This window comes from Salvia splendens, chromosome 18 (assembly GCF_004379255.2).
Source record: "Salvia splendens isolate huo1 chromosome 18, SspV2, whole genome shotgun sequence".
Taxonomy (NCBI): domain Eukaryota; kingdom Viridiplantae; phylum Streptophyta; class Magnoliopsida; order Lamiales; family Lamiaceae; genus Salvia; species Salvia splendens.
This window is the reverse complement of record NC_056049.1, coordinates 22,870,078-22,896,760: the sequence shown is the minus strand read 5'-3', so window position 1 is coordinate 22,896,760 and position 26,683 is coordinate 22,870,078. Positions and strand designations below refer to the sequence as shown.

The 26,683-nt window shown below is 38.2% G+C and overlaps 3 protein-coding genes across 3 annotated transcripts; all 3 read right to left on the bottom strand.

Moving 5' to 3' along the window:
* Window positions 1-1,113: 1,113 nt before the first annotated feature.
* LOC121775993 (kinesin-like protein KIN-12B) lies at window positions 1,114-8,531 on the bottom strand. The gene is made up of 15 exons (XM_042173114.1): window positions 8,115-8,531; window positions 7,882-8,019; window positions 7,700-7,783; window positions 7,461-7,574; window positions 7,308-7,367; window positions 7,174-7,227; window positions 6,997-7,089; window positions 6,136-6,231; window positions 5,770-5,915; window positions 5,310-5,459; window positions 3,712-4,924; window positions 3,531-3,629; window positions 3,293-3,445; window positions 2,420-3,211; window positions 1,114-1,454 (listed from the first exon to the last, which is right to left on the bottom strand). The coding sequence occupies exons 1-15, from the start codon at window positions 8,418-8,420 to the stop codon at window positions 1,227-1,229; spliced, it is 3,726 nt and encodes a 1,241-aa protein (XP_042029048.1). The 5' UTR covers window positions 8,421-8,531; the 3' UTR covers window positions 1,114-1,226.
* A 1,051-nt stretch (window positions 8,532-9,582) lies between these two features.
* On the bottom strand, window positions 9,583-18,582 carry LOC121777199 (probable UDP-N-acetylglucosamine--peptide N-acetylglucosaminyltransferase SEC). The gene is made up of 28 exons (XM_042174375.1): window positions 18,048-18,582; window positions 16,967-17,112; window positions 16,746-16,844; window positions 16,607-16,657; window positions 15,683-15,799; window positions 15,545-15,601; window positions 15,323-15,442; window positions 15,112-15,174; window positions 14,940-15,018; window positions 14,565-14,674; window positions 14,409-14,462; window positions 14,268-14,335; window positions 14,063-14,165; window positions 13,673-13,875; window positions 13,119-13,215; window positions 12,305-12,376; window positions 12,086-12,162; window positions 11,888-12,004; window positions 11,699-11,783; window positions 11,459-11,626; window positions 11,250-11,360; window positions 11,027-11,113; window positions 10,781-10,908; window positions 10,611-10,693; window positions 10,422-10,527; window positions 10,175-10,321; window positions 9,975-10,095; window positions 9,583-9,883 (listed from the first exon to the last, which is right to left on the bottom strand). The coding sequence occupies exons 1-28, from the start codon at window positions 18,217-18,219 to the stop codon at window positions 9,770-9,772; spliced, it is 2,955 nt and encodes a 984-aa protein (XP_042030309.1). The 5' UTR covers window positions 18,220-18,582; the 3' UTR covers window positions 9,583-9,769.
* A 1,653-nt stretch (window positions 18,583-20,235) lies between these two features.
* LOC121776939 lies at window positions 20,236-25,627 on the bottom strand. The gene is made up of 3 exons (XM_042174081.1): window positions 25,153-25,627; window positions 24,297-24,960; window positions 20,236-20,518 (listed from the first exon to the last, which is right to left on the bottom strand). Exons 1-3 carry the CDS (start codon window positions 25,625-25,627, stop codon window positions 20,236-20,238), a joined length of 1,422 nt encoding a protein of 473 aa, XP_042030015.1.
* Between the last annotated feature and the right edge of the window lie 1,056 nt (window positions 25,628-26,683).

Sequence of the window (26,683 nt, the reverse complement as noted above, 5' to 3'; positions counted from 1 at the left end):
TCTTTAAATAGAACCAGTCCATTTTTTCCAATCCAATATTAATTTGACTGCAAAAATAAAATTTCATCTCAAATTTGGTAGGGAAATTGGTGCCTCAAATTAAGGGATGTCAATCATGGTCTCAATTCAATAATTGGTTGGAATGATGCAACAATAAAAGAAGGTTCATTTCTTTTTACCTGTGGGGTATGATTGCTAGCAACAATGATATTATAAACATTACTTTGCAATTTCACATATGTTGAGATACAATTGTGATATACTAACAGATCTAAATATTCAGCATTTTACAAGAATTACAAAATGGATGCTACATTACTAGTGATAGAGTAATAAATTTGAAAGACATATATTTATTTCCTTCAATATTTATTATTCGATAAGAGATAGGACCAAAAGTTTTAGGGCCTCATAGTCCCATTGATTGATATTGCTCACTTCTGCAGCCATCACTAGTGGCTGGTGTCACATCCTAAGTCACCCTCACTCCCATTCACACTTTATTTTCGATCTCAACACTTGCCAAAACAAAATTTTTATTTAGACTTTTCTCCTCACAATTGATGTGAAATTAGAAACTTGGATATTTTGTTCTCAAATGAAGCAGCCATAGAATCCCTAGAGTGAAGTTAGAGGCCTTTTGTTGCTACTTGTTCTGTCTTCTCATTCTAGTTAAGAGCTAAGAATTCTAGTGGCTCAAATGTCCCTCTCTCTCTCTCTCTCTCACACACACACACACAAACAAGAGACAATGGCACAAGGTAGGTGTTTTATGGTCTAATGTACATGAGTTGGATACAAAACTAGAACAAGAGTATATAGGGAGGGGGTGTTGCTGTGGTTGTGTGAGCCACTTGAAATTTGCCCCCTATCAAATTGACACAGAGACCTACAAATAAATGAAAAATCTTATCCAGTTAACATCATGTTCAGTTTCAGCATCTCTCAACATGTCCCATTTGTCTCACTAACAAGGCCCACACTATCCATACCATACAAACATTGCATTTCCTGCACTTAAAACACCTTGTCTCTAACTCTCTCAATTCACACCCAACACAAGCAGTAAATGAGTTCTCAATTCTATCAACACATTTCAAATTTCAAATCAGATTGGGTCGCGGAAGGAACACATTTTTTATATCTATATATCTGGCAAACTGCGTTTGTTACATACAACAATGGACCACATAATGTCATATTGGAAACAAAAGAATTTATGAGTTTTATATGTTGCAACGGTCATAACCTGAGAACCATGACGGGGGCTCTTCTTCAACACCGTAGGATGGTGCGAATGCCTGTCGCCATTGCTGATCGTCATCTGCTAAGTGATTTTGGACGCCGACATGTTTATCTTCTTCAGGCAAGTGGGGGGCTACTAGCAGCTTGTTTAATTTCTCAATCTCTTTGTAGGCACTCTCAGTCTCCAGCTCTGCCACTATAGCTCGTTTCTGCATGTTCAAAAAACGCGTCAGTTTCTTGCATTGTTGTCGTGTTTGAGATAATATTGACAAAGAATCATGTAAAAACTAATGGGAGATCATTGCAATGTTCAGTAACAATACAAGGAACAAGTTTCGTGACAGTTGGGAACTGACATTTTCACAATCTGAGAGGAAACTGTCATCAAAATTCACTAGATATACAGCAAATTGATAACACGATCTCATCGTGACTAGCCAAAAGAATTTTTCCCCTATGAATCAATATATAAGAATCATTTGAAACTCATTGGACACTAAAGGGCCGTTGCAGTATAATCAAACTTAAGACACGTACTTAGAAAACTATGCAAGTCCAATTTGATAATAGTAAGAAGTCCTGATGGTCCATCTATTAGTGCTACAAAATTTCCAGACAATACACGCATGCATTCACAATCAAAAGTTAAAATTCTTTTATGGAACTGCAGAGTTTCTAGTTATGTGGAGTTTATCCCTGAGCAATACACTCCAAACTCACTAGTTCGCTAAAGCAATATGAGATGAGATCATGAGAAGAATGTGCACATGAGTTGGATGACCCTAAAGCCTACACTAAGGGGAAAAACCAAACTTTTCACATATTTATTAAGTAGGAGCATATAGTTATTTTTCTACTGTTTTCTTCATTTGCCAAATTGAAGATGGATTAAACTCACTAGTTCCTACAGCACTAAGAGACAAGAAGAATGTGCACATGAATTAGAGATGACCCAAAGATTGGTGTGTTGTACGTACGGCAAAGTACAACTAAAGGGGAAAGCACACAAGGCTTCAAACATCTTTATTTTATTCTTTTCAATTTTTTCCTTGTTAAGCCAAAACGAGAGATGGATTGAAAGTAAGTCCATCCATGTTAGTTAGTTATATTAAACCAAGACTTAAAACATAAAGATCATCAATATGGACAAGATGTTGGTAACGTCCAAACTCACCTCGGCAGCAGCCATGGCTTCATCTACTTCTTTAAGCCGAACAAGTAATTCCCCAGCCGCTTGAACAGCTTCTGCGGTATCTCTCAATTGGGCCTGAAGCCCTCTATTTTCATCTCTAAAATGTCGCCTCTCCTTTTCTCTTTCCGCTTTAAGCACTGAAATTTCAGTTGCTAGAGCATTGATGAACTTTGATTCAGCATTTCTTACCCCTGCCTTTGCTGCTGCTTTCTTGACATCCTCAATTCCGTCTTGGATCCTTCTATGTCTTCCAAGTAATTGGATGTGTTTCTCTTCAAGATCAACATATTGCTCAAGCATCCGTGCATGGCCTTCCATTGCCATCTGCATTGCTTCTTTTAGCTCTTCAGAACACTTCTTTTCCATATCAAGTTCTTGCTTTTGTCTTTGACAGATTGACTGGTTGGCTTCAAGTTCCTTTCTAAGTTCATCTACAAGGGAAATCCATTTGCTCTCTGCTTCAGTCCATTGGATTCTCTCCTGCTGAAGTCTCTCCTCAGGACTTTCTGTTGTACGAGTAGCAGATGAAGCAAGAGCAACTTTAGGCTCACTGGAAGCAAGCTGTATAAGAGCAGTTTCTCGTTTTGACATCTTTGCTGTAGAATCTAGATAATATTTTAGCTGAGCTCTCAAGTCTTGTATCTCCTCCAACAAAACATCCCTTTCACCTAAATCAAAGAAATTTTGATATCTTTCCAATTCATCTTGAACTCTTTTATACTCAACTTGTGTTCTTAAAACATCTGGATGATTATCATATTTTTCCTGAAGAATCTGCAAATATAAGTCCACATTTAGACAAATGACATAAATATTTTCATATTCCAGCTGACTTCCAAGAAATATATGATCTACCTTATGTTCATGAGCTAATGACAAGAATTCCTCCTCCATGAACTCCTCAGTGGGCAATATTCCATCCATAAGGCTTTCAAGCCGAGCAATTTTATCCTCACGAGTTTGACCAATTATGGCATTGCACTCTCTCTCATGTTTATATTGTTGGACCTGTAAACATGTTTGGGAATAAAAATTGTATCAATTTTTGTTGCAATTCAAATAGTGTATACCCCAGATTACTTGACAAACGTACCAAACGATTAAGGTGCGTGATCTCAGAGGTTTGTTTTGCACAAAACTCTTCCAATGCCATCTCTCTGCGGATAGCTCCAGCCAACACCTTTTCCACTGCCTGAAAAATGTTTGAACAGCACATGTAAGAATTTGCGAAAATAGAAAGATGTAAAAGTTGCAACAGTGACCAGCTAACATACTTTTGGAACTAATTTGTTGTGCGTAGCACACAACGATGACTCATTAATAGGTACTAGCTGCATATTTTGAGCATCATCGTTATTCAAGGCCTCTTCCTCACAGATTCTAGTCATGCACTTACTGCATAGGAATTCTCCTGTGTCCTTGTCCATTGATTTTTCATCATGAGAAAGTGTTTGAACACCAACATCAACTTTGACAACAGGTACGACTGCTTTAAAATCAGCTGGCATGCAAGAGAATCTAAATGATGAGCGTCGCATTGCAGGAGTAAGGCGCTGACTCTGGATTATTTCAAGTCCTTGTTGGAGAGTAGCAGCTAATTGTTCAGTTGAAGCAAAGCAAGATTTTCTAGTAGATTGAGAGTTCAAAAGGATGTTACTGGTAGGCTTTGCAACTGATGCATTAGAAGCATTGAAGTTACTCTGAGAAGCAGTTATGTTCGATGAGGACCTGAGACTTTTCCTGCTACTGGTCACTCTGGGTGAAACACTAGGAGCAGGTGACTTTAGAACATGTGGTACATCAATTGGAATAATACCAAGATCAGAAGCAGTAGCATCTTCGTTGCATTTTGTGGACATATCACATGTATTCGCTCTATCTTCAAAATGATTCGGCAAGGTGCATTGATCCACAGGAGTGATTGATAAATCATTATCAGGCAAATTTTCACAAACTAAGGATGTAAGATCTCCACTTTCAGGCTGTCCACCCAAACCATTCTCCGATGGTATCTCTGACTTTGTCTCAGGAGATATCTCTGGGTTCCCTATTATCCTATTGTTTATGACAGTAGATTTATCCTTGTCAACAGTTTCAAAACATTCATCTTCCATATTAACATCTGCATCTTCAGAACCTCGTTCAGGAGATGAGGCACATGTTTCTTCACAGATCAACGACATTGTTTCATCTGTATCCACTATTTCCATTTCTTCATCACTATCATCCTCAACACGAGGCAACATCATTGGCCGGTTGAGGCTGAACTTTAGGAGATTCAAACTTCTCCTAGCATTCCAGCCAGTTGCATTAGTTCCAGTTTGATCTTGATTGGACTTCATTCGGTGCAATTCATCTCTCAATTGCCGAATGACTTTTCTCAACACATTTACATCTTCCTGCATCTCCTCATTAACGATTGCTTTGTTCTTGATTGCTTTAGCTCTTTGGGCAAATCGCAGAGTACTGAGAGTCTCACTCTTACAGCTGCCAAAAGGAAATTTGGTATAAGTGATACAGGAAATTAAACAACATAAGCAATTCAGTTTTTTTCTATTTTTTATGGGTCTTTGCGTTGTACCCAACTCAATATAAAATATAAGGTCACTGCCCCCTATTTATCTCCCTTTATAGTTTTCACATGGCTCCCTTCTCTCTGGGTTTCATATTCCCATATCGTCACTACTTTTTACCAATAGATCATATCATTAACATAAATTCATGTAGCACCCTTCAGCCTCTACCAAGTACCACCACAACAATACCATGTCATCTGACATAAAAAAAATTTTAAAAGTTTATTCAAGACCATCCTATGGTAGAGTAGATTTTTCTTTCATTTTAAAACTCATATTGAGGCCCCAGATATCACCTTTGAGATGGAGAAATGGCACATATCATCGCCAACTTTGCATTCCCCCCAAGTGATTCCTGCAGCAGGAAAGTCAACTTTGAATCCCTGTAAGGAATGTGCCTTTGTTTTCCTGTCTGGGAAACTTCTGCCAGAATATTTATTAAATTCCTGCAATTCACAATTAAAACACAATCAGCCATATAATTATTAGTAATAACTCACTTTACAGTAATACCAACACATGGACATAAGAAAACTGACAGATGAATACAAAAAATGCGATGTAATGTTTGTAATAGAAAGATGATAATTATGCAAATTATGGGTAAAGAGTGTAAGCTGCCTTGTTAAAAACACATATGCTGACCTAAACAAATAATGATTTATGTCACAGGTGTATAAATCAAACAGTATTTATCAGTTCTTGCATACACAAACATTAATAATCTACCCAAATGATTAATACTGAAAACCATACCCTAGCTGCGAAAGCGAACGGTTAATGTTCCCTGCTTCCTTCAAGCGTTCTCCAGCAGCACCTGTTTGCTTTTGTCTCTCAGAACCAGCAAGATCAACAAAATTGATTCTGCTCATTTGCAACCGGGTTAAACCATCAGCAGCACTCTGTAATAGATATATGATATGTTCAAGTTTAGCAGAAGATCTCAAGCAACAGCCAACATGTGATCAATCAAAAGAAACAAAAAGAAACAAATTATGGATTTTCAGTTTCTTGCAGAGCCAACAGAGAATTTATCTTTAGTTCACCAACTCTCAAAGATTCAATATAGATGACTTTTAAATTCAACAAGAGGAACGAATTTTCAGTTCAGGACACCACTACCTTGCCACGTGATTCAACCACACAAGTGAAAACACTGTGAGATCGAGAACTTTCTGCGTTTACAGATGTAGCGCCGGTTCTCCGGTTTGACAATCCCTGTGAAGATAAGAATCCAAAATGAGAGGAATGCCGACAGAGTATTCAATTTACATATGGAATAAGTAATTCTGAAGGCCAAAAGGAAATTTTAGAACTAGCAATCTTTGAATATGAGGCGAGAGTAGGATTAAGACACAAGTATGACATAGCAGCCGTTCCTAGTGAACCTCTAGGATCTCCTCCAAACCTCTTTTCTTTGGTAAACGGGTCATTGACATTAGTTGGCTTATCTAGTAATCTGTGGTCAAGACTAGACGGATACAGTTCATACAGTGCATACAAGCTGTGTTTGGTAACTCAATCCCAACAAACTGTGAGAATTTGCATCTTAGCTTCCATAGTAGCTAAGATGTAGTAAAACTTTAAACTCTCAAATTGCCCACATTTTCTTCACTGCCCAAGATTTTACAAGATAATGAAAGAAATAAAATCAAATTATATTTAGGTCACCATTCCATTTCTCACTGCAACATTTTTATGTGCATCAAAAGACCACGCTGCTGTAATAATGAGAGGGTCATTCAAAATTTTGTCCTTTTCATTTTCAAACCAGCTTGCATGATTTTTTCTTGTAGTTGTAAGTACTAAGTAGTAACACCAAATTTATTTGATAGGTAAAATAGTTTTCATAAGCATTCACAAGAATAGAATCCAATAAAACACATGCTTTCCTGAAAGGCTTAAACAGTCCGTATTATATCCTTATGATACTGAAATATATTATATGAGATAAAGACTCCCAAAAAAAAAATATCACCAAACCTTTATCAGCAGTTGTGACACATCCTTCATTGAAGATACACACTCCTCTCTTAAATTTTCAACGTAAACACCAGTTTTTGCATCTTCTCTAATCTGAAATGAGAAATACAAAAAAAAGAATTACATATGGATAATTTGAAAAGATACTGATTTTTTTTATAAATTATGTTTCTTTACCTGAAGGTTCTTCTGGCTTGGATCCAATAAATCCGTTATTTGTTCATTATAGATCTGTTTGCATGAAATTTATGTTAGGTAACGAAAAAAGTTAGATAGTATTATGCCGAAAACAGAGGATTATAATGACCAACCTCAAGGAAAGAGCAGCGACACATATAAACCAGGTCTCTGTCAGCTTGCTTGTTCTGTTCCTGCAATGAAAAGATATTACATGCTTGGTAACTCAAGTAAATAACCATGCGTGGAGTTTTTCGAATTTGCTGCAGTATATAATCTAGAACAACCTCATCAATCCGTTCAAAGAGTCGGTGAAACACACGTGGCGCTAGGCCTTGCCCATCTTCCTCCAACAAGGCATTGGATGCACCCCAGATCGTGTACGTCTTCCCACTTCCAGTCTGATAGATCAATTGGTTTAAATGTATAAAAATCATCATACCCAAACAGTTCATGCTGAAGAAGCAGTATGCATTTTTTCATAGAAGGAAAAAACTAACAGAAGTTCCAGAAGACATGAACATACCTGTCCATATGCAAAAACGGAGCTATTAAATCCCGCTAGACAATTCTCAACCAGCGGTGCACCTACAAGCTCGAATATGTCACTCTGCAATAAATATTCCAAAACAAAGCTTCATCAGCTATACATATTCCACATTTCGTGCAGTTCCAAGCTCAATTCAACAAGAATAATGTAGATCTTACCTGTTTTGAATGAATATCAGCTATTGAGTCAAACGTAAATGTTTGACCTGATATTGTCAAAGAATCTAGGGATTTTTTCTGAATTACATCCCCTGCGTCTTCTTCCTCAGTGTTTGGTGGCCTCACACGCACAATCACCTATTTTACACAATATACCACAAATTAGCAGCAAATCTCTTCGGATACAAGCTAGCGGATTAGGGGAAATACAGTGAAAAACAACAAATTCGCACCTTCACGCCAGAATCCAATGAATTCGGGGTAGGCGCAGCGTTATCAGCTGCCGCAGACTCGATGCTGAGCTTGCGCTTGAGAGGTGGACGCGGCGGAAGCGGGCTCTTCAGCTTGGCGGGGGCTGGAGACGGCGCCATTGAATTCGGATCCGACGCCGGCGTCGGAGGTGCATTCTCTTTGCTGGATTTGAGCTTCCGATTAGGGTTCGGCGTGGTCGGCTTCGATTTAGGGTTCGGTGATGCTGCAATGTTTTCATGATTCTCTCTCATGATTTGATTTCTAGGCGCCATGAAATTCTTCATCATGAAGATTGAAGTGTGGTGAAAGAAGCTCTATGTCTGAGTAAAGAAGTTAGAGAGAGAGAGAGACGGATGAATTGGACAAGAGAGAGAGGGAGAGTAGCCGTTGGGAAGAGAGAGAAGAGGGAGAATTTGAATTGAAATCAGAAGAAAACCATTTTTATTTTCGGCTTTTGGATCTGATGAAGATGAACGTTTGCGGCGGGACCCATTTATTTTAAAAACGTAATTAAGTTTATTTTATTTCTTAAAATGCTTTATTAAGGTTAATGGAGAGATTTAAAATATGCATATTGTTTTAGAAATAACAGACATTTCATATTGAAAATAAGTCAAATCAAGATCTAACGCACTTATGCAACAGTGATTGTTGGTAACTTGGAAAATTATTAGGAATTTGAAACTTAATAACTTATGGTTAAGTTTTCAATTTCATTTTGGTGTCATTCTTTACTGTTAACAAATTATGAAGGGATTATGGTCTTTGATTAATTACCCAAATCATCGTCTTTTCTTTTATAAACACTTATAGTAGGTCTTAAGAAACGAAGTTCGTGATACGATGAAAGTCATCTTGTTGACCAATTATCATTTGTTACCCCTGTGTGTGTACGGGTGGGGTGACTCTACCATGTCCCATCTCAAACCCCAACTGAATGGATCGAACTCAAAGGCTCGACACACAACTAGTTTAAGATGCTAAATTGGACCGCACCCGATTTTAAATGAATTAGTTAGTGTGGAGTTTTTGGCTTTTAACTTATTTTTCAAATACTTCATTTTGAATTATAAACTTCTCTAAAAAATCTCAAATCTATCCCAACGCATATATTTATGTTGAGTTTCTAACAAAGCTTTTTATCACTTGATTTCCAAAATAGAATCAAGTTTACTTGAACCAATTGTATTTTAGAAAGATGTATCAACAAAATTTGTGGAGGATATATATAAAAATCATGTGTTTAGTTTGCCTTTGCATTGGGCTTCAAGTTTTTGTTGCCAACTATGGCATATTTACATGAAAGGGTATGTGGCTAGCTTTACTATAATGAAATTATGACAGTATATCAGTGAATCAAGATACCCCATCTCATGCTGCTCTTACGCCTTAAGAAGCCTATGCGCGATCAGCAGTAGACGAAGCGCGAATTCTTCAGAAAAAATGGTGTTACCAAGACGAACAACAGTCGGTATTTTCTGTATTTCATGATTGAAATGTGTAGCCATTACCATAACATATCAGGGTTATGATGATACTGGTACAGTATCAGACAGCAGTAAAGCCTTGAAATGAATCTCTTTCTTTATCTACAATGCCGTTTCGTTTTGTTTCTTTTCTTCCTTTTCGTATACATCTACTTGTCATAAGGGAATTCCGAGTCATTCTCCACGACTTTGAAGTGCTGAGGCTGCTGCCCTGAGCAGTGCAGATTCCACATCTTGAAGTAAGAACGCTCCAAATTTCTCACCTGATCCATATATCATCCGAGGCCAACATAAACGATTTGCATTCAATGATTCGCAACAAAATAGATTAAGGGTGATGGTGGTGCTACTAACCCAGCGTGCAGTGTCGAAAAGAGGACAGGTTAGGCGCGCAGCCTTCAGCCTCTTGGTAAGATCTTCAAGCTTTTCGCGATTCAGTGCCAAAGAAACTGCCTTCTCTTCATACTCTTTCATACTAATCATGTTAAACAACAAGGCACGTCAGTCAAAGCTGTCGTCTCATTACAAACCCGAAAAAGAGTTGAGACACTTACCTATTCACAATCATCTCATCCCCAAGTCCGGTAGCCAAACAAAGTGAACCAGCGACTCTAGTAGCCATTTTCTCAAGAGGAAGCGTAACCATGGGTAGACCAGCCCAAAGAACATCTGTCCCAGTTGTATGTGCATTGCAAAGTGGCCTATTTAACAATAAAGCATAATCAACATGATATTACAACAGGCAGGAGGTTTAAACAGAGATAATAGTTTGTCTTATCAAGAAAAATAAAAGAACCATACGTATCGAGAAAGAGGTCTGCTAATGAACTGCGCCGTATGTGCTCCTGTTTCATTGCAACGTCTGTGAATATTATTTGGTCAGGTTGTACCCCCTGTGCAGCAGCATCTACATAAGGTGTAAAAGTTTTAGGATATGTCATCTTACTGAAACATCTATCTTTATCATAATCCAGGTACAGGTGAACTTACAAGCACGGAGCCTCATTTCCCCGGCAGCCGGAAATTTGAGAAGCCAGAGCGCACTGTTTGGTACATGCTTAAGAATATTGCACCTGAACACATTAATGAGCATTTTTAAGCACATCATTGGATTGTAAGATGGCGATTTGTTAACATAAAAACAATTTGAACATATATACCAGGTTGTAAAAATCTCGGGATCCATCTTGTAAAGTTGATTGAAACAGGCAAATATAAATTTGTCTTCAGGCAACCCATAGTCTGACCTCTTAGGTTGGCAGTTTGGATCCAGTACATCCAGGTTTTTCTAAAAGACATTACAACTGGTGAGAGTTGCAAAATATATATACAGCTGGCTGACAAAAGAAAACAAGAATAGTTTTTCTAGGAAAAACAAAAGGGAAAGAGAATATCTCAATGTTTACCTGCTTATAGTCATTCACAAAATAGCAATGAGGTAGATGGACAATCTTTTCAGAATATATATTTGAGTAACACATAGGAGACACGAACTGCAATGAAAACAGGGCACAATTAGGGAGACCCGAGAAACATTAAATCGAGGTCAAGAACAGCACTTGGAAGCTAGGGGACTATACGTATCAGATTACAGTACAAACAAAACTGACAACACTATGAGTAAGATACCTCATCAGTAACCAAATAATGTATGTAGTTTGCTCCTGTGGTCCCAGGAAATCCCATGTATGAAACCTGAATAGGAGCAGGCTGCATAGAAAATATTTCGTTTCTTGCCCCCTGAAGATATGCAAACAAATATTCATTATCTCGCTCAGGATTCAATTCAGAAAGCACATACCAAGCAAAGAAGATGGCCACCGTAATATGTTTGATACCTTAGTGTAGCCATTGAGGTTAATAAGAATCTGAATCTGATTCTCGTTAATCATCCTTGCAATAGTATCAGATGCCATGGATGACACGTCAATAAAATGTTCAGCTTCTGATTGGATTCTTAGCCTCCATTCAGAACCATCATTCGGACTCAATGCATAGCAGAAAACCTACAATTATAATAAATCTTATAGCATCGAGAGAAACCCAAAAATTAAACAATTTAAGTACGTAACACTAACCTCAACATTATCTTTGTCATGCATACCAAACACTGAGCCCATAAGATGTGACAAAGGGTGGTTACCAAAGTCGCTGCTCACATATCTGTGAGATACGGAAAGCATTAAAGAAGAGAAATTTATTTATATCAGTCAGTCAGAAATGGGATGGTACTTCTGCAGCACAATAGAAATTGTCAATGAACTTACCCTACTCTTAACCGGCCATTCCTGCCCCCGCCCCGTATTGGTAGTGGAGATGGATGGTTAAAAGGAGGAAGTGAGTATCGGGATGCGACAACAGTACAGTGTGCAGCATATTTCCAACTGCATGTAGTAAAACCTCCGAGTTACAAAGTTCACAAAAGAATTAGAGAATGCCCAACTAGAGTAGTGAAGTCCCCTTACCTGATTTCAAGAGCGAGCATGGGATCAAGGGGATAAGCTATTGCATGGAAAGGCTGCACACTTGGAATAACTGACATCTACAATAAATAAAAAGGCCCGTGATAAATACAATGAATGTCTATATAAGTCTATATTTTTTCAATAAGGAAACAAAGAATGGTCGCCAAATTGAGATGGGACTAGATAGTAGATAGTCCGATGGTAAAGATTTAGCAATACCTTGATCTGTCTTCTAAGTATCCCTTCAACTTCAGCAAACATCTTGTCCCGATCTTCCCAGTCGCACACGCACTGAGGTGAATTTCATTCAAGATAATCATATTAGAGAAAGATCAACTAGCCACTAAATAAAACAAAAAAGAGGCATACACCATACAGTTCCAAATATTTTGCAAAATCATGCAAGAATTTTATGCATTAACAAGCTAAACTAGGCTGAACGAATCATAGAATCAAATGAATTATAACACGTAGTGACAACTATAATATGCTTAATAATGGTACATCGTCCAGTATGGAAATTCAAATGTTGAGAAGTGCAAATAGGAACTGTTGAATAATATAATAAAATCAGCTCGCTATCCTGCTCAACACACCACAAGTTTTGATTATTAGGACCTGCTCTTGCAAGCATATAGGACAAACAGAAAATCCTTGCGCTCATCAATTTAGTCTTTGAAAATTCATAGCTTCTATTAATACACTGAGTTCCCTTTAATGCATCACAATTTCACTATTACGTTGGTTCAAAATTATGGCAGTGCACATCTCATAGTAAACATCAATCAGTGTGCATAAAATTAACCCAAGATATGGCATGCATTCCATGAGATACCCTGACTGGATTAGCAGAGACATCATTGGACATTATGCACAAAATATAGGTTGGTTCGTAACTTTTACAAACACCACCCACCCAGTCCACGAACCTTACAATAAAATTGGACCATTGAATTGTATCATTCCATGCCTTTACTCTTTTAATTTATAAAAACTTCGAGAAAGGACATAGAGAACATGAAATTTCATGTACCTGCAATGTGTGAAGAAGGTTGCAAGTTGCCTCTGGAAAATCTGGACGCAATGCCAATGCATGCTTATAGCTCTTAATCGCAGCTTCTACATGTCCACTGCAGGTACCCCAAAGAAAGGCATGTAAAGCATATGCCAAATACTAAACTACAAATCAACCACATACAAGTCATCTCTGGTAAGAAAGATTTTTAGAAGCATATAATTAGTGAACAACATACAAGCCCAAATTTGTAGAGAAATAGATATTCAGGAGCATCTATACACACACACACACCCCAGTGAGAATTTTATTTAACGTGGGAAGCAAGAATGACACATAAATAAGAATCACACGTGCATGTACACAGTAAATTACACACATAAGAAATTCGCGAGAAAAAATATGCATGCATCATTCTCAATTCGGATGAACATGTGTCATTCTGGCGATCATATATGTATATGCAGCTTTTTCTTCCAAAAGCACTGAGGTAGCAAGCAAGGTATACACATAAATAGCTAGACCTGTGCAACTAAGTCAAACATCTGCTGGAAGGGTGATAAAAGATGTACCTATCCTTGTAAGCCGAAGCTAAATTAGCATGAGCCTCAGCCATGCTCGGTCGGATGGTAATAGCACGCATATAATCTTGAATGGCTTCATTCACTCTTCCAATTTCTTTGTAAGTGTTTCCCCGATTGACAAGCCCATCAACAGCCAGCGGATCAATTCTAAGGACTTCATTGTAGCAGGATATTGCATCGGGATAATTACCCTGTAATTCAGCTAAACATGTTAGTGGCAGTTCCCTCATCGAGACCATGCTATGGTGTGATTGACAGATCAATATCATTCAGTCCTATCCTACAAGAACTTGTAACAAAAGAAAAAACAACTTTGAATTATATCAACTTTGTTAATACATGTTAAAATTACACGAAAGGAAAACCATGACCCCATACCTGTTGCTTGTATATTATGGCTAAATTATTGAAAGGAGCAGAAAGCCCTGTGGTAACAGTTAATGTTGCCTTGTAGCATTGAGCAGCAGCACTCATCATGTTCCTTTAACATGCAGCAGACAGATGTCATGACCAACAACCCAGCTAGAGCAAAAGAAACAGTCTATGCAATCTGCATATGTTAGTCCATTGATTTCAAACATACCACTCCATGTAAATATTTCCAAGATTTGTAAGGGCTTGCGGGTGACTAGGTTGAAGAGACAGACATTGCTGCATAAGCAAACAGCATAATTAGTGCTTGCAGAGATCAGTTACACTTTAATATAACTGAACAGAAACTAACTCGATAGCAATGAGTTGCTTCTTCTACTCTTCCAGCATCTTTCAATGCATTACCCTGGTAATCAAAATCCAAAACAGAATACTCAGCTAAAGTGCTTGAGAATTTCACCAAAAGGAATATAACTAGGTAGGTGGAGCTTTAAAATAGACTTCAGACCAGATTATTGTATGCCTCCAAAAATCCAGCATCACACGCAATAGCTCGCTTGTAGTTAAGTATTGCCATATCAAGGTTACTCTGCTCATAATATACACTGGCCAAGTTTCCTGCAGTAAGCTCATAAATCAAAACTCCGAAACAATTACACGCAGCACTTCCACTCAATACGGCATTTTCTAACAGTTCTGTGAACTATTATGTCATTATATGTCATCTAGGCCAAGGCCGCCAAAAAGATGAAAAAACCTCACGACAATACATTAGTTAAGAAGGTGAACCACATGGTATCTTTGGTGGGGAGGACCTACACCTTATCAAACAAGAGAATAGTCTGGAAAATTTAACATGCTAAAGAAAGATTGAATCACTCACCGAAAGCCATAGCGCTGTCTGGTCTTGACTGCAGGGCTCTTTGGTAGCAGACAATAGACTCTTGTGGCATTCCTAAGGCCTGGAGAACATAAAAAGGACTCGTCTTTCTCCATAATCTTGCCCTGTTTGCAGCTATACAACCGTACGAGCATAAAGAATAAAAAAATCTAACCTTGTAAACATTTCCCAGATTTAAGTAGGCATCAGAGAAATTTGGCTTCAACTTAACAGCTTCCTGGATGTAAAATGAAAAACAGTAAGAAGAGCACATGAGAAAACGCCACCAACCCAGCCATATCCAAAACAAAGCAAAACATATGCATATACACAGTGAGTCCAGGAAAAAGATCAAATCCAAAAGGACTAAAACTGGTTGTCCTTACCTTGTAGTATTGCAAGGCCCGGTTAAGATCACCAGCTTCCATAAAAAGACCAGCAAGATTGGACCATGCAATAGCAAAAGTGGGCTGTATTCCAAGAGCATCCAAATAACAATTGTATGCCTGAGAAAAAGGCAACATAGCATCAAAATGTCTGAAATGATGGAAAATAATAGATCATGGAAACATGCCAGATGAAAAAAAAAATCCCATCTGCTGACTTACCTCTTGCACCAAACCTTGAGCTTTCATCAGATTTCCCAGATTACTATGAGCATCAACCTAAGGAAATTAATTTGAAATAAATATTAGAACACACAAAATCTAAGAAATAACAGTAGACAAGCCTAAAATGTGAATTACCAATCGTGGATTTAGAGCAAGTGCTTGACGACAACATTGAGCAGCCTCGGTAAACCTTCCCTTACGCATGTACGCACTAGCTAAATTTGACCATGCATCAGCAAAATTAGGCCGGAGCTGCAAGTCAATTGTTCAGAAATGAAGTTAATTATGCAAGTCCAATATATTTCCCACTACCTCATCCTTGTAGGCTTCACATATCATTTTATATATTCAGAATGAACATCTAAAATCTATAATGAGACAGAACCCATAAACCATAGGGCTACAATAAAGAAAAAGTTGTCAAGAACAATTAATCAGTTAAAGGAAGTGGACCTAATGGTTAATGTAATTGATGCAGGAGATATCCAAGGAAGAACAATATGAACAAACTACAAATTCCTACCTTGATTATCAGAAGATTATGGGAGCATATTATCAGTGATTTAACTCAAGAAAATTTCTGTGAAATTGTAAGATTTTGAAGCTTCACTTCCATAAGGTTCCCACACTAGAAGCATGACATTTTTATCAATACTTTCAGCTAATTATATCATAATTTCAGAAAGGATGGTTATCTGGCTCAGAGGGACACAGGTATCATTCAGATAAAGGAAGAAATAAAGAAGACAGCAGATCTATAAGACTATAAAGCTATCTAGTGTTATTAGTACAAAAGTCTTACTAAGTTTCTTCCAGTATACTTATAAGATGATTACAGGGAAAAAAGAATACCCGTAACTGTACATAAAATGGAAATTGTGAATATCAGTTTTTGGGAAAATCAAAGGGGGCAGATCATGAGAAGCTGGAATGTCAAGGAAAATTCCAAGATGAATCAAATTGTTGTATATTTCACTTATATAATTCTATTCACTCCTACCAAACAAAAAGATTATGTAAATAGATCAAACTACAACTGAACTCCAAAGGAAGACAAACCTCAATTGCAATCAAGTAATAGCGAATTGCAACATCGATGTTTCCTTTTTCCTGCCAGAAAACATGAGCAACATATTTAACATCTCCACTAATCCACATCCAACCTGCTAAGAATATTGCAAAACATCAAATGGAGCACCTTCCAAGCATTAGCCATATTTCCATAGCACTCAGCAAACTGTGGATCAATTCTAAGAGCCTCTTCATTCTTTGCAACACAGGTATCAAAGTCATGCAACTGACAAAAAAAATCACAAAATAAGTTTCAGATGTTTGCTTTCCAGATCCAGGAGCTGGTTCCAAGAGGATACAGGCAAGAATCAGATAATTAGGCAAAAATGAAAGTAACCAAATAGCAACCTGATAATAGGTTGCACCCAACAGAAGAAGGTTGTCGGTGCGACGTGGATTTCTCTCATAGACAGTCTTGCTGTGTTCTAGTGCCTGCTTATAATTTCCAGCTTTATAATTTTGATGAGCAAGGTTCAAAAGTGTGTCTTCATCAACTGCATCAATGAAAGAAGAACTATGTTAAAAGTTAAATTATCTCCAAGCTCAATTTTGAAGAGCTTGCATTTATAGCAACAAAAATACAAATTTCCAACTTTAGTTACATGCATAAAAGAGTAGAAGCCAAGGCGGAAGCATTCATTTAATTGAACCGTAAGTAGCATCCATAGCTCACACATAAAAGCAATTAGAAAAATGGCTAAAGAACCCGAAACAAAGTCCAATTCCATTGTATTTCCCAGTCCACAACTTAAAATATAACTTTGACAAACAGAGAATGATAAATGATTTCTGAAATACAGATCTAGAATTCTGGAAATCTAAGATGACATATATTTCAAACCAGGTGATGCACCGTCACTCAACTAAATGATAGCTAGGGTCACTGGTAGAAAAATTTAGCTGAAAAGGGTCATACAATAAGATAGAAGCAAGCAACAACTTATTAAAGCACAAAAAATCGGAATCAGAAACTGTACAACTCTTAAAAAACAATTTTCTTGATAAGAAAAGAACAAATCTATTGCAGTTAGAAACCCTCTATGGCAAATGATAAATCCCACAAAAAATGGTGGCTTCAAAAGGTTCCGTGGTTAAATATAATTAAAAGAACTAAACCCAACTTCAACAGAATCAACTTCAATGAGAAATCAGATGCCTAGAGGTTCAACCAAAAGAAAAAGTGCATAGATAATCAAATCCGGAAATTTCCGAATTCACACATGATCTTAACCGAACCAGATACTAATCATAAAGTTTCTCCTATTAAAAGGAAAAACAAATAAATTCAGAACCCTAAATCTTAAAAGAAAATCATAAAACAGCAAATTAAGTCGCTAATTTTAACCAAACATTAGGAAACTCCCCCACTAAAAGCACAGAAAAACTCCAACACAAATTAAATAACTACAAATGTTTAAAAAAATCAAACCTTCACGAGAATTCTCTTGCTTGATATTACTGGAAGAGACCAAAGCCAGGGAAGACTCTTCCCGGTGATGATCGGTGCCGACATTGTACGGAGCCCTAGCCACATGCTGGGGCTGCTGTAGCTGCTGCAGACTGAGGCTGTACTGCCGCGGATCGCTCTGCAACGACAGCATGACTGCCGATCCCCCCGATCACAGTCTCCGCCGCCGCGGAATTATAATTAAACACACCCGTATCAAAAATTGAATTTTTACAGAACAAATTAAATAAGATTCTCGGTGAAAGGGAGAGGGGATGATTCAGCTTCAGAGGGTTTTGCCATGAGAAGAAATGGAGATAATTAATTTTATACTATTACATCTCGCAGCTCTGGAGAGAGAGAACAGAGGTTGAAAATTGGAGGAGAGAGAAGAATATATGTGTGAGGAAAAAAAGGAGAGAGAGAGAGAGAATGAATGCCCTTTTTCTCGACACTCGGTGTTCTTTGCTTTCGGTTTAACTCTCCTTTAACAGGGAATCGGATCCTCTGCTGTGCCCCTTGGCTCAGCAGGAGCTGCTGTGTATTAAACGCTGCTTCCAACAAATGAAACGCAGGTATGTTTTTTCCATTCTTTTTATTTCCTTTACCATTCTTATGCAATTTCATTCTTTTTTCCCTTTCTTTATTTAACTAAATTACAAATGAAGATTTAATATGGGTATTTGTGCCTGAATTAATAGCCAACATAGACATCATTCAACTCACTTAAATCATGCAACTACAATAAATTCATACGAAAACATGAAAAGGAAAAAAGAAATGAAATTGCATAAGAATGGTAAAGGAAATAAAAAGAATGAAAAAAACATACATGCGTTTCATTTGTTGGAAGCTGCGTGTAAGAGCATCCACAGTGGGACGGATGTCCCAACGGACTTCCCAAAAACACTTCCTGCCACGTTATAAGGATATCCCACTGCACTGACACGTCATACATCTCACTACACTGTCACGTCATAAGGACATCCCACTGCACAATGACGGACATCCCCAAGGACATCCCGACGGACATCCACAATAATAAAAATTCACAAATTCACCAAATTAAAAAAATTATGGAATTAAAATTTCGACACAAATACGGAGAAAATGCAACCACTTTATTTAAAACAAAAAAGCATACATAATTATTAAAAAAAATACATAGTTAAAAAAACAACCTTAAGCTTCGACAAATGCGGCCCCCGTCTCACTCCTCGTCGTCCCTGCCGTCAGTCCCGTCGTGCCCGTGGCCGGTCCCGGCGTCACTCACCGGCAGGGATGGCATCCCCAAATCGCGCCGCATACTGTCGATGACATCCTTCAGCATCAACTTGCATAAGGGGTCAGTGCTGCATACCACTTCTCCATGGTGTGTATCAGGATCTCATGCTGATGTATGCGGGCGAGTGAGGGGAGCTCGGGATCGATCTGGGAAGGAGCTGCCGATTGGACCTCGGGGGACCCGCTGGTGCTTCCCCTAGCCATCTACATCGCGGTCTTTTGCCCAACCGGGCGACGGCGGCGGGAAGACGATTGAGGGGTCGAGAACTCTGCCTTGGCGTCAGGGAGTTTGTGGGAACCGGTACTGCTGCTATACTCCCCGGAGGCGTTGATCTTCGTCCGCTTCGGCCAGCCAACTTCAACACCCGAACTAAACTTGGCAGAAGTCTGCACCACAAGATAGACCTCTCAATATTTGAATTCCCCGAAACCCAATTCAGTGTCGGGGAACTGCTGGTAAGACAGAAGTTTCACATCATCGGCGGGCATGCCGTTGGTTGTCGTGCGGAGGTTGTTTTGGTAGATGCCGACAAATCAGTTGAGCTGCCTCCTCAGGCGCTCTCACTATTTCCGGCATTGCTCTCCATCGTGAGGCTTCCCACCTGGCAGTTTGAATTGGAGGTAGCTTTGGCTAATGCGCCACCACATTCTGTCGATATGCTGGTTAGCCCCGACGTAGGGATCCTCGACTACACTGATCCAGGCTTTCACCTTCGCCAGCGCGACGCACTCCCTTATGCTCCAGATGGTCCTCTTTTTCCCGTCGGCTTCCTCCCCCTCCTCCTCGGCCCCCTCCCCACCCTCGTTCCCCGCACGCGAGGACGAGGTAGTGCCATTGCCCTTCCCTCTCCCTTGCTTTCGCGTCCTCCCTGCCGCCGGTGGCATCTCAGTAGGAGACCCTGACCGGAGATAGCCCCAACTCCTCAAAAGAGAAAGTCTCAATGTCGGGGAACTGAGTCTCTAGAGGAGTACTCTGTGGGGAATCACTAGACAATAAATCCATGTAGGGGTGATAGACATTGTCCCCAGGTAATTTGGGGGACCCCTGCCTGCTCCCCCCTCCCCCTCCGCAGCGGCAGGCATGCCCTGCATCATCCCGGGCATTTAGGGCATCATCCCCATCATCGCGGCACTCATCCCGGGCATTTGGGGCATTATCCCACCCATCCCTACACACCAAGGGGGTACATATTGTAGTACCCGGGTATCATTCCCGTCATTTGGGGTTGGGGCATCATCATCGCCATTCCGGGCATCATCTCGGACATCGGTGCACTTCCGCCAGCATTTCCCCCAACTCTAACGGAAAAGTCGGCGTTTGTGACTCGCTCGTGGCGGGGGAATCACTATCGTGGTGCTCCATTTATCTTCAAAAGAAATGAAAGTAGAGATAGAGAAACTCATTAAAACAAGTGGTGCGAATGAAATAAAGTTCAACAAGCCGTATATATAGAGTTTTTTTTTAAATTAAAAATCGGGACGTCGTCGGAAAGCCGCGGAACTCCGGTGTCTGCAAGCGACGTCCGCGTCCGCCGGGTTTACGCCTAATGACAGACGTCCCGCGCAGATGTCTGGTACGCCAATCCGACGTCCGCCGGGACGTCCGCCGCTGTGGATGCTCTAATACACAGCAGCTCCTGCTGTGCCAAGGGGCACAATAGAGGATCTGATTCCCCTTTAACAGCGATTCCTCTATAACTCTTTTGGAATTACACATTTGTCCTTCCTTAGAGCATCAGCAATACTGGCTCGGGACACGGCTTGTCGGCCTGTCTCTACGAGACAGGACCGCATCGGGCGCCATTGCAGCAGAGGGGCTGGCGGGAAAGGGGGCTCGTGCTGAAGTGAGACGTCCCTTCGCTGCCAATCATATGCGTGTGTGATGGACACTCGCTGAGTGTGCAATGAAACATTTTCTTCAACATAATTTGATGGACACTCGCTAAGCATGCGATGAAATGTTTGATCCGACATTTTATTTTTATTTCATAAATTTAAATTTTCAGTGGCAACAAATAGCTACTTTTTAAAAAAAATTAAAATTCAACATGTTCCTTCTATCTTTATTTTCATATTATTACTTTTAATTATCTTTATTTTTCTAATAATTTAGTCTAACTGTACTATTACGAATTTATGATAGTCTTTCTACAAGATCATCTCTAATGGTACGCTAAAATCTAAAATAAAGTAGGCAATAGTTCCAATGGTACTCCAAAATCAATCTCATTTTTTATTTTTGAGTAAAATTACTTATCTTTAAGTTTATACTAAAACAAACTCAAAATACATTTTCAAATTTTATGAGTGAAAAAAAGGTAATGGATGAAAAATATTCCTTTAAATTTGAGTTTAATATAAATAATTAGGGTTAAATTATTATTTGAGATTAACATTTACATTGAGCTTAGTGTAAATTATTAAAGATAGTATAAATAATTGAATTCAGCTTAGTGTAAATCACTGTAAATTATTAAAGATACTATAAATAACTGAATTCAGCTTAGTGTAAATCACTGTAAATTATTAAAGATGCTATAAGTAATTGAAAGAGTAGTATTCAACCCAAGCCTTGGAGGAAATCCAGCTTTGGAAGAAAGCCAAAACGAAATTAAAAGAAGAATCATTTTTTTTCTTTTTCGTTCTTTATAGAATCAAAATATTCATATTGGGGATAGAATCGAACAGAATAGAACAGAACTGGTGAATTATTCGATTACACTACAATAATATAGATTCTTGGGAATGTTTTCTATGCTGGAATGAACAAAATTTAACTAATCCTCGTGAGAAAGGAAAAGTCATAAAATCCAAAAGAAAACACACTAATGTTAGTCAACATAATAAAACATTCTTCATTTATAGGGTCATTCAAACTTTGTGAACTACCTATGTTTTTAGTGTATATGAAATTGAAAACAAGTGTTACAATTTCGTGATGCCAATAAAAATTTGTCTATATTTTCGTAAGGTTTACGTCAACTTTTGATGGTTTTAACCGGAATTCAAATTCAATGATTGAGCTGTATGTACCAAAGAATAAAACTATTATTTTATTTTTAAAAATATAAATTAAAAAATTGGGATATTGGAGTAATTGTATAATTTCAAAACATTGAGGTATAATTAACAAATTTCAATAATTACGATAAAATCGCTAAAGATCGGGTTAGATTCCATCATTATCCCTATTTAAAATGATATAGACATACAAATCTATATCAATGGTGTATGTTTATAACATTATATAATGTGAACTCATATTTTAAAGTTTAGATACTATTGGTCAAACCACAACCTGAAACGTGGATTTCGATTATGAAAATTTGAGATTGTATGACACGTTCCATTTGATAATTTGCTCAAAATTAATGGTAGGCACACCATAGGAAATTAGAGTTGTCAATGCAAATAAGAGTTTGCCACTAAATTGGTAGTTAGTTGGAGCATTAATTACTGACTCAATTATTTTTATAATATTATAATCCTTTTATCACATAAAAATATGACTTTTAATTCTAACACTAATTGTAAAAGAAATTATAAAAGAAACAGTAATTAAAGTATTATTAATGAAAAAAGAATTTTTAGATTTAAAAAATACATATTCTTATAGAACGAATTAAAAAAGAAAGAGTGCATAGTTTTCAAATTTAGAAAATACATATTCTTATAGAACGAATTAAAAAGGAAAGAGTGCATATTCTTACGAGACGGAGGGAGTATACAATTAAGATATAGGTGTTTGTGAATATGTAAATAACTATGTTTACCAGACTTAATTTGATTAATGTATATATGAGTACCGTACTAAAAATTAAAAATGGTTTAATTGTCATTTACTTCTCTACTCAGCCATTAGTTGGCTCAATTTGTAATTTTTCGCTCGTCCAAAAGTAATGATCTCATTTGTATTTTATGTTTTTTATATAATGTATATATGAGTACAATACTGAAAATTAATGGGTAATTAATTGTCATTTACTTCTCTTGTCGACCATTAGTGGGGCTTTTTTTACACCAAATGTAATATATTATTCAAACAAATCCATAACAATCACATCACGAATATAAATAAGAATACAATTCAACCAAAACTTGCTCTCAACTATAGAATCAGATGCCCGAGCAAGCGTATGGGCAACTTGATTCGCTGATCACCTTACGAACCTCATAGAGGATCCGGAGACCTCTTTCAAAAGCTGACGACAATCTTCTACTACTGCCCCAAAGATAGATTCATCCTTCCGTAACCCTGTCACCGCGAGTACTACCATTTGGATTCAACTCGGCACCTCTCTCAAGCTAAGGAGCTCGGACATAGATGGGTCAGCCACCCTTCCCACTTGTCCACACATCGCCGCTACCACCGTCCCTTCAAAATCTCGAACAACCGCCCCACAACCAACTTTTCTTTGGCTCTCGAACACCGTAGCATCTATATTGCATTTTAGCACACCATTTCGCGGCTTCACCCATTTTTCCTCCAAATGAAGTCTCCCCCCTCGTGCGCCAATGTCATTTTGAACCCGAGCTTCTCTCCAAGCCGCCAGACAGCTACGGGCTGCACCAATAATTCCTGCAGCTGACCCGTTCTCATTTCGCCATATAATTTTATTTCTATTAAATCATAGATGCCATAGCACAACAATTACTTCTTCAATTTCCACCTCTAAATCACCACTCACTATTTTTTTTCAACCAATCAATAAACCCTCTCTCACCTGGCAAGATTAACGGCACCCCTAGCCTCTGCCAACGGTCACGCGCAAGCCTACAAGAAATAAGGCAATGGATAGCAGTTTCTGGCTCAAAGTTGCACACCGGGCAGATCTCTGAAACCTCCATCTGGCGTTGTCTCAATCGGTGGAAGAAATTTCTACATGTCTTGCATAAAAAGATCTTCATTTTGGGTGGCACTTTTAGTTTCCACAGCCTACCCCATACCATCGAGTTTGTCGACACATCAAAGGAGCCTTCACACAAAAACTTATATGCTGAGCGTACAGAGAAAGAGCCTTTCTCTCCGGATACCAAAATAATGCACCTTCTCTAGAGCTCCGGGCCAGCCGGATGCTCAACAGCTGCTCAGCTTCTTTTTCATTAAACACAGCTCTTACAACCGCTTCATTCCATACATGTGCCCCCTCAAAGAACAACTCTAACACCGTAGCATCACAAAATCGATCATCTCTACACGAGATTGGATGGAGTTTATCGACACTTGGCCACCAATTTCCATAAATGAGTGTTTCTCTTCCATCACCAATGTGTTGCCTAAAGTCTGTCTTCAGACGATCTTTGGCTGCCACTAACCCACTCCAGAACGAACTTTGATTGCCAACCTTTCCAGCATCAAGAATCCCATGTCGAGGAAAGCATCGAGCTTTAAGAACCCGTCCAAGTAATGAGTCGGGATTCTCAATCAATCTCCGTAGATGTTTTCCCAACGTCGAGATATTAAATTCTTTTAATTTCCGGAAACCCATACCTCCTTTATATTTTGGAACACAGAGTTTATCCCAAGCTGCCGAATGGATTTTCTTCCTATTTTCTGTATCTCCCCACCAGTAACCATTTAGCATTTTTCCAAGGTCATCACAAATGTTGTCTGATAGTAGGAACATATTCATTCAATAGATGGGTTGAGCCTGCGCCACACTTTTAATTAGTACTTCTTTCCCTGCCATGGACAGTAGAGATTTGTTCCACCCTGCCACCTTTGTCCACACTTTTTCTTTAAGGAACCGAAATGCAATTTTTTTGTCTCTCCCAACAAACATAGGCATCCCCAAATAAATACCGCGTCCATTTGACAAATTAACACCTAGTAACTCGCATACCTCAGTCATAGCATTGGTGGCAGTATTGGAGCTGAAAAAAGCCTCTGATTTATTATAATTTATCAACTGACCTAATGCTTCTTCATATTCTATAATGCACCCTTTCACCACATTCCCCTCCTGCTGATTTGCACGAAAGAAAAGTAAGCTATCATCTGCAAAGAACAAGTGAGATCTTGATATGCGACAACCATGTAGTCGCCCTAATCTCTCCCCCCTCCTTAGTATAGCTGAGAAGCCTTCTGCACAGAGGATGAAGATATAGGGAGATAAAGGGTCTCCTTGCCTTAGGCCTCGACTCGCTGTGATTGGGCCCACTTTGTTGTTGTTATTCACCACAAAATATTTCACAGATGGTACACACATCATAATCCACCGAATAAATCGATCATTGAAGCCCATGCGGCAAAGCATCTGTTGCATGCTATTTGCCATATTTTGCTCGTCCAAAAATAATCATCTCATTTGTTTTTTATTATTTTTTTATAGTAAAGCCTTGCAGTTCCATGCTAACTTTATATCACATTCCATTGATTTTATTTATTCACTTTTCATTGTATATCATAAAATCCAAACCAGATCAAACTGAGCCAATTAATGACCGATGGAATGAGTAAATCGTAACTTTTCACTAACTTCTGGTTAATTCCACGACTTTTGAAAATAGAATATAAAATCACAATTCTTTTCAAATTCTTCCAATTATCCTGAGGGAATCTAAAAAATAAAATCACGTCATTTTAGATATCACTCTCAAAATATAATGATGACATTTTGAAAAAACAACGCCGTTTTATTGTCGTATCATAGTTGATTTGTCATATTACTTTCAATTATGGCCATCATAGGACAATTGTAAAAATAAAAAAATTACTATGATGTTATACTCTAATTTCAAAAGTAAGACTAACAATAAGTCAACGAAATTACTCCTTTAAAATTTCAGACGTATTATCCATTTATTTATAAAAACATCCACATGTAATCCATATTAATTATATACAAATATTGTGCGATTGAGTTCGTTCATACATATAATGTGTATTGTGTATACAAACTTTTTAATTAAATATATGAAAAAAACTAGTTGTTTGGCCAAGCCCAAGGTCAAGCCACAAAAACTTGTTCACATTCACAAAAAAACTTGTCCAACCTAATAGTGGACAAGCCACATTCACAAATATAATTATTTTTTCAATTGTTGATATTTTAATTCAATTAGAATAAAATTATCGGACTAAAATAATTAGAAAAATGCCACATCGATCAATTGTTGATACTCCTCGTCGCTATTCATTTTTTGAAAGTGGAACAGAGATAAATTTAAAAGAGTGGAGATTGGAATGGTGTGAAAATAATGAGAGGAATGTATATATTTATAGGAAATAAATAAGAAAATAATAATAAAAAAATCGATGGCAGCGCCACGGCTCCCGGCGCCCTGCAATAGTGCGCCTCGGGCAGCGCCGTGTCTCCCCCCATGCGCCGTGT